This window comes from Prionailurus viverrinus, chromosome A2, assembly GCF_022837055.1.
Source record: "Prionailurus viverrinus isolate Anna chromosome A2, UM_Priviv_1.0, whole genome shotgun sequence".
Lineage (NCBI taxonomy): Eukaryota > Metazoa > Chordata > Mammalia > Carnivora > Felidae > Prionailurus > Prionailurus viverrinus.
In genome coordinates this window covers 155284952-155298750 of record NC_062562.1, presented here as the reverse complement: position 1 = coordinate 155298750, position 13799 = coordinate 155284952, and the positions used below count along the sequence as shown (strand labels likewise).

The window sequence follows — 13799 nt, the reverse complement described above, 5'->3', positions numbered from 1 at the left end:
ACCTTGAGTTCCAGTTAATTTCTTGGTTTGGGTTGAGATGGGGGATGAAATTTTAAGAACTCATTTGCATGACGTGGGTATATGTATATGCGTGTGTTTGTTTTTTTTTAAAGGATGTCTGAATTGGTGGAGGTCCCTGATATAGCCAGAAAACTGTCCTGGGTGGAAAATTATTGGCCAGATGATTCAGTTTTTCCCAAGCCATTTGTTCAGAAATATTGCTTAATGGGAGTTCAAGACAGCTACACAGATTTCCATATTGACTTTGGGGGAACTTCAGTTTGGTACCATGTCCTCTGGGTAAGATTGGTATATTTCTCTGTTCCCTTATTGCCAGAAACACATAATCTTGTTTTTCCAGGAATGCATTCATTTGCTATAAATGACATTTGTAAAGAGGGAAGTTTTTGTGCTTTTTAAGTAGGATCTATCATTTTACCTTTAAGTATTATGTTGTTGGTTTTTAAGTCTCAAGTAATGGAGGGGCCACCATGAGTTTTTAATTTATATTTAGATTCCTTTTTTTTTTTGTCTCCATCTTATAAGTTGGTCTCTTTTAGCCTTTTGTCTCTGTTTCCTCTTTCTCCTAGTCAATGATCAGTTAATCCCTGAATCAAATACCTGATTATAGCAAAATTACAGTAGTAATTGCTTCTGATCTTAAGGGCAGGCCAGGACAGCTAGTTGGATAAATTGGGAATGCCCACAAAGCTGCTATTTTTTCTTGGCAGCTTATATTCACCTTGCTTTAGCTAGAATTGCATTATTTGGTACAGTAGCCACTGGCCACACGTGGCTAAATTTAAGTAATAATAATTAAATACAATTTAAAATTCAGTTCCTTATTTGCACTAGCCACATTTCAAGTGCTCAGCAGCCACATGTGGCTTATGACTCATGTATTGGATAGCACAGATAAAAAACATTTCTATCGTCACACAAAGTTCTGTTGGACGGTGCTGGTCGAGAACCACATCTTCATCTATATACAATGCCTGTGCATCTGTGATGCTCTGGACTGTATTTGATGCTGTGTCCTTGAGCTTCTGTTCCTTTTCTCTAGGAGAAGGCAAAGGGTTAGTTGATGAAATGAAGTTTATTTACAGGCCTTTAAAAATAATCATATTGTAGATCTTAGGGGCAAGGGCAGAGTTTGCAGAGTTTGCAGAGATGCCTCTCTGTGACCTGGGCCTGTTAACATGTATTTGCTTGCATACTTTGAAAATGAGATCAGTAAGATGTTCATGATTCTTTACCCTCCTCTCTTCTAACTGCTTCTCCGATGCTGTCTTACTGACTTCTGCTCGGATTTTGGCGGGGGAGGGGAGGAGTTTTAGCTTTTGTGAAGATGTTTATTAAGGGCAAGAGCTATTGATCAGGTTTGTGAAAGGTGTCCTTTTGAGCCTAAAAAATCTGATAATTATGTAATTTAACTTAGATCGTTGTACTGGAAAATTGCATCACTGTAGGGCGTCTTAAGGATGGTGCTTTTTTTTTTCTTCAAAAATAGTGTGATTGCTTCCTTCTAGGGTGAGAAGATTTTCTATTTGATAAAACCAACAGATGAAAACTTGGCACTCTATGAGTCTTGGAGTTCATCTGTGACCCAGAGTGAGGTGTTCTTTGGGGATAAAGTGGATAAGTGCTACAAATGTGTGGTAAAGCAGGGACATACATTATTTGTTCCTACAGGTAAGGCTTTAATCCCATTCCCGTACCCCATGGTTGATACTCAGTCACATGAAGCTGGCTTTTTATTAGAACCTCTGGCTTTAACATGCTTGGAAAGGAGCTTTGCATAGCCTGAGAGATAATCCTGATTTTAGACTTTTCACTGCTTTGTCCGTTAGAGGGCTTCTCTTGTAGTTAGGACCTGTTTCAGAATTGTGTTTTTTGTCATTTGCCTTCATTTAAATTTTTATTCAGATAAAATTCACAAACCACGATATTTATCCTTTTAACATATAAGAGCGAGTGGTTTTTAGTAGATTAACAAAGTTGTGACCCATACCACTTCCAGAACATTTCATCACCTCAAAAAGAAACCCTGTACCAATTAGTTGGCATTCCCCATTTCCGCCCCCCCCCCCCCCCTCCTCTGAGCCCCTGGCAACCACTTAATGTACTTCCTGTCTCTTTGGATTTGCCTGTTCTGGACATTTCATATATAATATGCGGGGTGCATGGCCTTTTGTATTTAGCTTCTGTTAGTTAGCATAATGTTTACTAGGTTCATCCATGTTGTAGCACATGAGTGCTTCATTAGTTTTTATGGACAAATGATATGCCACTGTATAGATATACCACATTTTGCTTATCCATTTGTCAGTTGATGGACATTGGGTTGTTTCCACTTTTTGGCTATTATGAATTGTGATGCTTTGAACATTTGTGTACAAGTTTTTGTGTGGAGCTATGTTTTCATTTCTCTTTGGTTATATATATACCTAGTAATGGAATTGTGGGTCATACAGTTTATGACGTTTAACTTTTTGAGGAACTGCTAAACTGTTTTCCAGATGGTTGTACCATTTTACATTCCCACCAGCAATGTACACATGTTCTGATTTCTCCACGTCTATACCAACGCTGTAATTATCTTTTTTATTTTGACTGTTCTAGTAGGTGTGAAGTAATGGTATCTTATTATGGTTTTGATTTGCATTTCCTTAATGAGTAGTGATGCTGAACTTTTTTCTTGTGCTTAATGTGACTATTTGTATCTCTTTGGAGAAATGTCTATTCATATCCTCTGCCCATTTTTAAGTTGGGTTATTTGTCTTTTTATTGTTGAGTTTTAAGTGTTCTTGATCTATTCTGTATAGTAGATATATGATCTAGATATATCCAGATATGTGATTTGCAGGTGACTCTCCTATTGTGTGGCTTATCTTTTCACTTTCTTTATAGTTCATTGTAATGTCCTTTCCACAAAATTTTGAAATTTTGATGACACCCTTTCAATTTTAATTAGTCGGCTCTGCATTGCTGCCGAAGGCCAAGTCTGCTTTAAGAATCTGGGCTGCTGTCCTGGGACATTCTGGAGACAGCGGGTATATTTTGAGGGACCCTGGGAAGGGATTGAATACCAGCCTTAGCTATAACCTCAAGTATAGGTATCAGGTCAGTCACTTTGAATTGTGACTGAATGCAGGGTATGGACTCTCCAAGCCAGTGGTTTTGAGAAGTATGTTTTTCTGATGTGGGTGACCTTCCTTAATGGCTGCAGAGTTCACAGGGATCTGTCGCCGCAGGTCTGGCTTTGTTGCCTTGCCTCTGGTGTATATAATAATAAATATGTATTGAATAAATGAAGAATAAATGCCTAGAACTGCCAGAATTTAGAAATCTCGATGAGTATCAATATTTTTATTGTGAGTGGGTTCAGCTCCTCCCTTCAATCCTCTTCCCAGGGCACCCTTTTATAACAAATATTTTGTTATGCCCTCTTCAAAATCTTGAATTCATATTCTTTGATGATATAACCTCCAGTAACCAATAATTTCCCCCAAAATGTAGTGCTCTAACTAGAATAGAAAGAAGAAATTAAGAAGTAATTTATAGTAAAATACAATTTTATATGTGCCTGTTCAGACAAGTGTATGATTGGCAACTGAAATTCTTTAGCATTGGTGTAGATTAATGGTTCTCAGATATCACTGAGCATTAGAATCACCTGGAAGGCTTATTAAAACTCAGATTGCTAGGCCTCATCCCCAGCAGTTCTGATTTAGTAGATCTGGGAAGGGGGGCTGAGAATTTGCATTTCTAACAGGTTCCCAATTGATGCTGATGCTGCTGGTCAGGGGACCACACTTTGAGAACCATTACCGTAGGGACTGTTGCTTTTTTCCAGGGTAGCTGGCAGCTGATAAACTTTCAAACAAACTATACTTTCCTTCAATTTACAGAGTAGGTTGTATTCCTGGGAAATTGTGCCAAGTGTGCAAAAAATACTGTTTACATATATAATGGACTTACAGTTTCTAGACTTCAACAGTTAATGACAGATTTTTACCTGTATGAGTGCCCAGGAGAGAGTCCTGACTAGTGCAGGACAGGACAGTTTCTTACTGCGTGGAGTGGCCTGCTCATTGCATCCCTGGCTCTCCTTCATGAAATGACAGTAGTGCCTCCTGATCACTGAGACAATCAAAAAAGGTCCTCCAAACTTCCCAAAACATCCTTTATAGACAGTGCTGCCTCTGTGGAGAACCACTGATGTATATATAGGATTCGTAGCTGACAAAAATTTCTAATTTGTGATTTCAGGGTGAAGCTCAAGGCTTTGTGTGCCTTTGAGCACACAAATGGGCACCACATGAAAGTCTTTAAAGAAGTTTTTGTCGGGGCACCTGGGTGGCTTAGTCGGTTAAGCGTCCGACTTCGGCTCAGGTCATGATCTCCTGGTTTGTGAGTTCGAGCCCTGCGTCAGGCTCTGTGCTGACAGCTCAGAGCCTGGATCCTGCTTCAGATTCTGTGTCTGCCCCTCCCATGCTCATGCTCTGTCTCTCTGTCTCTCAATGATAAATAAACGTTAAAAAATTTTTTAATGAAAAAAAGTTTTTTTCATGTTGTGTTGCAGCATGATGAGAGATCAAAAAATGAAAAATATAAAGAAAATGGGTTCTATTTTAGTAGCTGATTTTTACGTGCAAACGTGTGTATATATTTATATTTATATCAAGGCTTTATGTTCAGCATATGCATATTTCTTTCAAAAGTTAGGCATCATCTCTTAGAAATGATTCTTACTTTCAAAACATTTTTGTGGGGAAAAAAAAGACCTCATTTTGATTGTCAACATTTATATTTATAGGACCATAACCTTCCATAATGAAATGTGGGTGATCTACCTTTTTCTTCTTAGAGCCAGGCCTCCTGCTGAGTTCTACTCTTGCTCCTCTGCTTAGTCCCTAAGGCACCACTCGTTTCAGGATGACACTAGAGGAGGGACGTGCTCAGCCAGTCCCAGGTTCATTTCATAGACATGTGCTCAGCTCATTCTAGCCACATTTGACTACTCTCGGAGTAAAATCTTCAATGTGAAGTTGGGTTGTGTTTTTAAACTAAAAAACGAAAACGGCAATAACCACAAAAACCATCACCTATCCTGTACCATGATTTTGTTTGATTGGATCGATGCGTTTGTTTCCTCCAACTCAGCACAGAATCTGGCATAGAATAGGCATTTAATGGATACTTAAATGAATGTATCTGTAGATCATAATAGACATTAACTTCTCTAGCTCGGGCGGAGTATGAAGTAAACTGATGTTGATATTGTGAGTTTCTTGTCTCCCAGATAGATAGCACATTTGTTTGGTTTAAATATTGAAAGATCACTGCTTTATGTTCTTTTAACTATTTCAGGGTGGATACATGCTGTGCTCACATCTCAGGACTGCATGGCTTTTGGAGGGAACTTTCTGCACAACCTTAACATTGGCATGCAGCTCAGGTTTGTGTCATCAGTAATTTAAAGGATCTTTTGTTTTTTCTTAAATAGGGCATTGTTTTAAAGTTTCCAAAAAATAAATTCAGCAATATATTTTAATTGAAATCTCACGAAGAAAGGCCCTGAGAAATTAGAAATAGGACCTTTAAACAAATGTATTATCTTCAAATTTTGTCAGGAAGGTTCCTTGATGTATTTCAACGCTAAAAACAAAAAGAATCATTTATTCAGTTTGAGACTAAATGTATCCCTGAATTTCAAAATTTTATAAAAATGGGTGGGTCCTCTCCTTTGACTGTTTTTACAATAAGGGAGATGAACCAAATCCCTCAGGCTCAGGTGTGACGGTGCTGGGGGAAAGTAATTCTAGGTTAGTATTGCTGAACACCTGCTTTAGTTTTGCTGTGGGTAAAGGATTAGCAGCTGTTTCCCCTTCTGTCTGAGAATTTGACCTTTGGATGCCTCTGTTCCCCTTGGTAGCCTGAAGAGAGTAGAATGTTACCAGGCTACATTCACTGCTTATGGTAAAATGATTTCTGATTGAGTAACTGCATCACAACGGGGAGAACTAGAGATACCTAGTAGGAAGCCATATCTTTGGGCTTTCCTGAAAGTGGTGACTCTTGTAATTTGCCATACCCACGGGGAACTTGGAAGCAATGTGTCCTTGGAGTTACTACAGAAATACTGGCTCTTAGGGGTCAGGAAGCTCTAAGCCAGGGCACCTTACACACCTGTCAGATGTGAATCTTGTTTCTTTACCTGAACTGTCCCTGGGGGAAAGATGGCTCCTGGCTATATGGACTGCTGCCAGGACTCCCACGGAAGACTGACACTGTGACAAGCTGTGGTTCCTGTCTTCTCACCTTGACCAGCGCCGATTGTGTCCTTGAACCTGAATGCTTAGTAGAGCCTGAAGAAAACTCCCTGAGTGGGTGTTGCAGTGTTGTCCAACACAGGGAGCTCTCTTCTAAGCATACTATTTTACTTATTACGGTGGAACCCTTATAAAATTCCTTCTACCAAAACTGGGATACAAATTCCGAGGTTCTGATCTTCTGGAAGACCGGTGTTATTCTTCAGTGTACTTTTGTTACGGTCAGTCAGACCTGGATAAGATCACAGTTCATTCTTACTCAAATGAAGCAGTGCTTAGTAATACACCCTACTTGATAGGGCTTATGTGTTGTGGCCTGCTTGCTTTTATTTTCCTTGAGTTGGTTGCCTCCATTTAACTTTGAAATGCTAATATTAATACTAAATTTCTTCAAATTTTATTTAGGTGTTATGAGATGGAAAAAAGGCTAAAAACACCAGATCTTTTCAAATTCCCTTTCTTTGAAGCCATATGTTGGTTTGTAGCCAAAAATTTGCTGGAAACCTTGAAAGGTAATTACTAATCTTCACATTATGATGTATGATGTTTGTAAATTCCACTGAAAGCCACTGAGAGAAGGGCCCTTTTTTATTATGGTGTAACTGTTGCCCCTATTTGGCTTTTGAAATGCACGATTTCTCCCTGCCAAGAACCTTTTTAGCAAATCGGAGTCTCTAGTCCGTGGCCTTAAAAACCAGATATATGAAGAGCTGTAGCAGAACAGCATAGGTTATACTGAAAAATGTTCATTTCACCTTGGACTCTAGTAGCCTGCACACACTGTCAGGCATGTAAAAGGGCCTCCCTCACAAAAATGGAGTTTAAGCTAAGAGACTGTTACTGTAATGTGAATTTTTTATGTCCTGAAAGAATCAGGTAGCACCTGTTTCATTGCCCTTAATGACGATTAGGCTGGCCAGTTTCAGGTCCCTGTTAGCACAAAACAGCTGAATGTCAAGCTATGAGTCTCTTGTTGAAAATAATGTTTTTTGGGAAGGGGAAATTCTTTAATTTAAACTTAGAAGCTACCGGGCACCTGGGTGACTCAGTCAGTTAAGCCTCTGACTTGGGCTTAGGTCCTGATCTCAACGGTTTGTGGGTTCAAGCCCCACGTCAGGCTCTGTGCTGACAGCTCAGAGCTTGGAACTGCTTAGGATTCTGTGTCTCCCTCTCTCTCTGCCCCTCCCCTGCTTGTGCTGTCTCTTTCTGTCTCTCAAAAATAAATAGATGTTAAAAAAAATTTAATCTTAGAAGCAACTTTTTTAATGTGGAATTTCATATTTTGGTGTTTTATCTTTGGTTTAATAATCTTTGAGCAGTCAAGTTTGGCACAGATTGTCATGTCTACTTTTATCCATGTTCTCACTTGTGCTCATGAGAATACAGTTTGTCTGGTTTTTGTGTTGTCTGACTTTTCTAGTCAGTTTGTAAATTGTGCTATTAAATTAACTCTCAGAAGGGGGCGCCTGGGTGGCTCAGTGGGTTAAGTGTCTGACTTCAGCTCAGGTCATGATCACATGGTTGGTGAGTTCAGGCCCCTTGTCGAGATCCTCTGTCTCTTTCTGTCTGCTCCTCCCTGACTTGCCTTCTCTCAAAAATAAATAAACATTAAAAAAAAATTAACTCTCAGAAAAACAGATAAAAACATAAACGGTAAAGTCTGTTCTAAACATTTGTTTCTTTCTCCATTTAAAAGTTGCACAAGAATAAAAGGTAAAATGAAAAGAAACAATAATTTCCCAGGATAGAATGCACAGAATTAAATGATAAAACTCATTTATGTGTCTTTCCTCAAGATACACACACACACACACACACACACACACACACACACACACCCCACAACCTCCCTCTCTTTGAAAGGAAAAAAAGAACAGTAGGGCTCCTTCCCACATTTGCAGCAGTGGAGGTAGATGTCTTAATGTGGTGCAGGTATACCGTCATATATATGATGGAGGAAGGAGACCATGGATGAAGAGGAATGGGTGCTTTCTCCACAAGACCAGTCTCCAGAAATGCATCCTAATCCTAAACCGCTGACTCATTGAGTGTTTTCAGGTTTTGGTGAGGCTGAGCCCCACCTCATCTTCAGTGAGCATGCCTTGATGTCTGGACTGCAGGAATCTCCCGGTGGACCCTACATAGAGTTGCCGTGTGTGGTTTCCAGTAAAGTACTGGGTAGTAGAAGCCTACATAAATAGGAACACTTACAAGTACTTATAAAAATGTTTATAAATGTCCTTGGTTTTTGGAAATAAAACCCTGTTACTGAACTCTCCAGATAAGAGATTGGCAATTCAGTACTCAGAAAGTTCAGAGTCTTTTTGCGTCTTTTCTCACTAACATACACCCAGCCCTCGAGTGATGCTTTTCCTTTTTTTTTTTTTTTTTTTTAAATGTTTATTTACTTTTGAGAGAGAGCACACAAGCAGAGGGGCAGAGAGAGAGAGGGGGACGGATGATCTGAAGCGGGCTCCATGCTGACAGCAGAGAGCCCAGTGTGGGGCTCGAACCTGCGGACTGCAAGATCATGACCTGAGCCAAAGTAGGACGCTTAACCATTTGAGTCACCCAGGCGCCTCAAGTGGTATTTTTTCCTAATGTCCAAGAGAGGTTCATCAATCAACTTTTTGGAACAAATTAAAAAATTTATCTGAAAGACAAAATCTTGCTGTTCCTCTTGCACCCACAAACAGCACCTTGCTTAGAATATTGATTTAGCCTTTGTTTCAGGCCATTGAGAGTTCAGAAATACAGAGGTCTGATTGAAAACATGGCCCTGTACATTAAAGACTTAAAAAGATTTACTATAAACGGATATTGGTAGCTCAAGTTTTTTAATATTTTTATTTCATCAGTACAGGATCAGTATGGGATAGGATAGCCGGCAACACGAGCGAGGCCATCAAATCCCACTAAGGCTGGGGCCAAGTGGCCGTTGTACCAATTGCTCATCGTCCTAGGCATTCAATCCTGGAAGCAGGAATGGTGGTCTTGTCACCCCACATTATGTTCTTTCACACCTGACCTTTTAACTTGCCATCGGGGCCTGTTACTTACCAGCTCTCAGACTGTTATTAGGCTTATGTGATGGGTAAAATGAGGATAGATTGTATGAAACTTAATTGTGTTTAGTGTCAGTAATAATACAGCAATGAACTAATTTTGGACTTGTGTAACTAAATTAGCCACTGGACAGAAGTAAAACCTTTTGCTTTTGGTTCACCTTACCCAAATTTTAGACCATATCGTACATAAATAGAATACATTTTGTGTGAGTTTTAGATAATTAGTTTGGTTTAAAGACTCGGAAAAGGTATGCACATGTGTGTGTGGTGTGTTTACCTTTATAATCATGAAATATGTCATGCCTATAGCTGACTGTGTAGACAACACACACTGACTGTGTAGAGTGCACGAGCTTAACAGTTTAAATAATTACAAGGCTCACCTGGAGAGCATAAACAGCCTTGCCAAGACGCTTGAAACGTCCAGTTATTTTTCCCACCGCTCCCCCACCTTCCCTTCTAGAGAGAACCACTGTCCTGACTTTTGTGATAATCTTTTTCTTCCGTTTTATCACCTCTGTCACAAGTGATAAAATAGCACAATGTTTTCCGTTTTTAGAGTTCACGTGAGTCGATCCATATGACATTATTTCATGATTTGTCTCTTCCTCAGCACTGTGTGAGCTTCTTTTTGCCTGGAGCACCTAGTACAACTATGCTTAAATGTAATTCCATTTCTTTTTCTTTCTTGCCTTTTGTTTCACTTTTTTCCTCTCTGGTAACTTGGAAGTTACGCACTCTGATAGTCGGTGGTTGCTCAGCGTCTGAAGTTAGCCCTTTTCTCCGTTGTAACTCCCTTCCCCGCTCCGCTTCCCTTCCCACAGAGCTGAGAGAAGACGGTTTCCAGCCTCAAACGTACCTGGTACAGGGAGTGAAGGCACTGCATGCTGCTTTAAAATTATGGATGAAGAAAGAAGTAAGTAGTTTTCTTTGGGGAAACGATGGCTACTGTTTCTATGGCAAGATCCAAAGCGCGAGTCCCGATGCTGCCGCGGCAGCACTTTGAGTGGCGTGGTCAAGGGAATGGACGCTTTCAGTACAACGTGTGTTTTGTCATACGTGGTGCACAGATGTCCTGGCTTGTGTTTACGTTGATGAGGATAGAGTACCTAAGTACTTCTTTAATCTTTAGCCTGAAAAGAAAATAACTCAAATATATTTAAGATGCTAAGAAAAGAACATGTAGATACAGAACGATAATAAATAACTTTGAACTCGTATCGTGTGCTAATCGCTGTGCTTAGTCTTTATATCCATAATCCCATTTAGCTCTCAGAGCAACTCTGTGAGGCTGTGATGCTCTCCTTATCCCTGTCTTACATATGAAGAAGCTGAGGTTCAAAGAGTTGTATATGACTTGCCCAAGAATACCGGAGGGTCTTGGACTAAAGCTGGGGCTCTGTAATCGCAAAGTACTCTTATCCATCTGCTAGACTTCTGTAAAAATGAAGGAAAAGGGAGGTCAAGGTTCAAGCAGGAGCTTCCATTTTCACTAAAATGTGGTCTGTTTGCATTGGAGTCCTGCTGCCTCCAAGAGGTCATCCCAGCTCCCCAATTGGAAGCTGTGTGTCCTACCCTTATGCTTAGTAGCATCCTTCTTATGCCAGTGGACTTCACAGTAATGTCTGTAAAGTAACATATTCACATCCCCTTCACTAGGTTTATGAGCTTTTGAAGAACAGGGACTTGCCATCTTTATTCCCCTCTGTAACTTGACATGCAACTCTTTAATAAGTGATATATATGTGAGCTGATGAAAATACATTCCCATATTAATTTTTTGAATGCCTACTTGAAATAAAAATTCTGCTCTTAAGAGATACTGGAGACAATAATTAATAGGTTACCCTTCCAGTAATTTTTTTTCACTTCTTTTCACTGTATTATCATCGCTATATACCCTCTAGAGCAAGGCACTGTGGAAGCATTCAGGAAAGAGAAAGTTGTGTCTTCCCCTGTCAGAGACGTCATCGTCTAGATGACACATAAAAGTGTAAACAGATTACAAAACCGTACAACCATATCATAACAAAATAAAGGATATGTGGCAAAAACTGTGTAATTTGTTTCCTGCTGAAGACTTGAGATAAGTTCTTCTCAAACTCCCGTATTTGTCAGAATCGCCTTTAGAGCTCCCTAAAAACAAACTCCCTGGATCCTCCCTAAGAGATACTGATTAAATAGATTGGTGGTGGGATCTGAACCTCTGTTTTTAACAAACTTTGTAAGTGATTTTGATGTACAGTGAAATTCATTAATAATAAATCCTGTTAATTCATCACATTCGAAGTGCTCTTTTAAAAGCATGATGTTTGTGTTTAACCGCCTGTTAACCTTGCTCTAGGATGAGAGGCAGCTTAGTCTAGTGGTCAGGAGCATGGACTCCGGAGTCAGATGTTTGGATTCAAATCTCAGCTATGCTACTAATAAACTAGCGAACCCCTGTGCATTCTTTCCCTCAAATGTAAAGTGAGAATAGTACTAGCTCTGTCATAGCGTTGGTGAAAGGATAAATGAGTTAACACCCTCAAGCGCTTAACAGTGCAGTACCTTGCCTGGCACATAGTTAGCACTTGCGGTTACTGTTGTTCCTAGTTTGTTTTTTAAAATTTTTTTTTTCAATGTTTTTATTTATTTTTGGGACAGAGAGAGACAGAGCATGAACGGGGAAGGGGCAGAGAGAGAGGGAGACACAGAATCGGAAACAGGCTCCAGGCTCCGAGCCATCAGCCCAGAGCCTGACGCGGGGCTCGAACTCCCGGACCGCGAGATCGTGACCTGGCTGAAGTCGGACGCTTAACCGACTGCGCCACCCAGGCGCCCCCCTAGTTTGTTTTAACAAGTTATGCTAAAACCAAGGAGAAGATGTAAAGCAAAAGTAAAAACTGGTTTATCAGATGCATCTGAAGAATCAAAATGTTCTTAACAACAGTTAAGATTTAGAAACAGACATAAGAAATTATGGCAGTAGTTTGCAGTTGGATAGATGGGGTTTCTCAGCAATGCGTCTGTCCTACTGATACAATCTTTTTCCTATTAAATTAGAAAAGAAGTTTCAAAAACTTATTCAGATTAGACCTCCTATAGGAAATAGGATTATTTTAGTCCCTGTGTTCCTACTTACAAATCCTTATATACTATGAATTAAATGCTAGACTTAACTTTACTAATTATAGTAGTAGTTAGAATTACAGTGGGCTTTGAGGGGTAGAGTACAAGGTTACTTCTCAGTGTAAAGCAAAACTCACTGTAAGATAGTCCATCTTTAACTTGAGCTAAGAGGATTTCATGCTAATAAGGCTCTCCTTAAAGAGTATTATACCAACTCTGTGAACTCTGAGACCTGGCTTATTAGTATTTCGCTTAGAGAATCCAAAATTTGTTTAGTAAATTAGTTTTCACTTATTAAAGTGTAAATAACTTTGGTTGTCTTATCTTTGTTAATCCGAATCCAGCTTGTATCTGAACATGCCTTTGAGATCCCCGACAACGTCAGACCTGGACATCTTATTAAAGAACTTTCAAAAGTAATTCGCGCAATAGAGGTAAGAGTAGAAACTGTCAACTGAATGCTTGGTTACTGTCTGCTTTGAGAAGCAAACGCAGCTACCATGACATTACAAACATTGGAAAGCACTTATACTCTTAGATGAAATAGAATGAGCTGTGTCTTGGAAGGAGTCTCAGGTTCTCAGGCTTCCAGGCTTCTACAGAGAAATTTAGAGTATTATATCATAATGAAGAAATAAAGAAGCGGTTACCAGGTTACTTGAGTTTCTTCAGCTTACTCCAAGAATAAAAAAATACAAAATAAAAAAAATTTCAGATCCCATTCCTTTCTGCTATGCAGAGATGAGTATGTGTTAAGTAATTAGAGGAAGAGACAAAATGTCAGGTGAGTCGAGCCAGGTCAGGCTCGTTGGGAAAGAGGGATGCTACTGGTGGGGAAAGGCAAGGAGACCCACGTGACTGAAGTATTAGAGCAACTTGGGTTGGTAAACCCCCCCTTGATAAAAGCCCATAAAATTTGAGATTAGTTGTTTTAATTGTTTAATTAGAAAACTATTTTCGGTATTAAAGGGGATTTTAATTAAAGTAATTCTTCAACAAGGTGGTTCTGTTAGTGTCTCGCTCGAAGTGAAAGGAAATTAAGTGGAGGAATGGAGGCTAAGTGGTAATTTAACAGCTTAGATTCAGGCTGTGTTTGGGGAATGGAAAGAGGTATACATCTAAGAAACAATGAAATGCTGTGTTTAATATCCTCGGATAGAATATTTTATATAATTCTCAATGTGTTCCGATACAGTGGAAAAATATTTTCCGCTTTTAAAGAGTGGTGGTAATTGCAATAAAAAGATTTTATTTATTTATGCATAGAGATAGATTTTGAAATCAA

The 13799-nt window shown here is 39.5% G+C and overlaps 1 protein-coding gene across 2 annotated transcripts in view; it reads left to right on the top strand.

The window, feature by feature from the left end:
- Positions 1–13799, top strand: part of KDM7A (lysine demethylase 7A) — an 84432-nt gene that overhangs the window by 47821 nt on the left and 22812 nt on the right. For both annotated transcript variants that reach the window (XM_047843332.1, XM_047843325.1), the window contains 6 exons: positions 114–300; positions 1530–1692; positions 5374–5461; positions 6741–6847; positions 10228–10319; positions 12859–12948. In XM_047843332.1, the coding sequence (XP_047699288.1) occupies positions 114–300; positions 1530–1692; positions 5374–5461; positions 6741–6847; positions 10228–10319; positions 12859–12948 (727 nt within the window). The remainder of the gene's footprint in view (positions 1–113; positions 301–1529; positions 1693–5373; positions 5462–6740; positions 6848–10227; positions 10320–12858; positions 12949–13799) is intronic.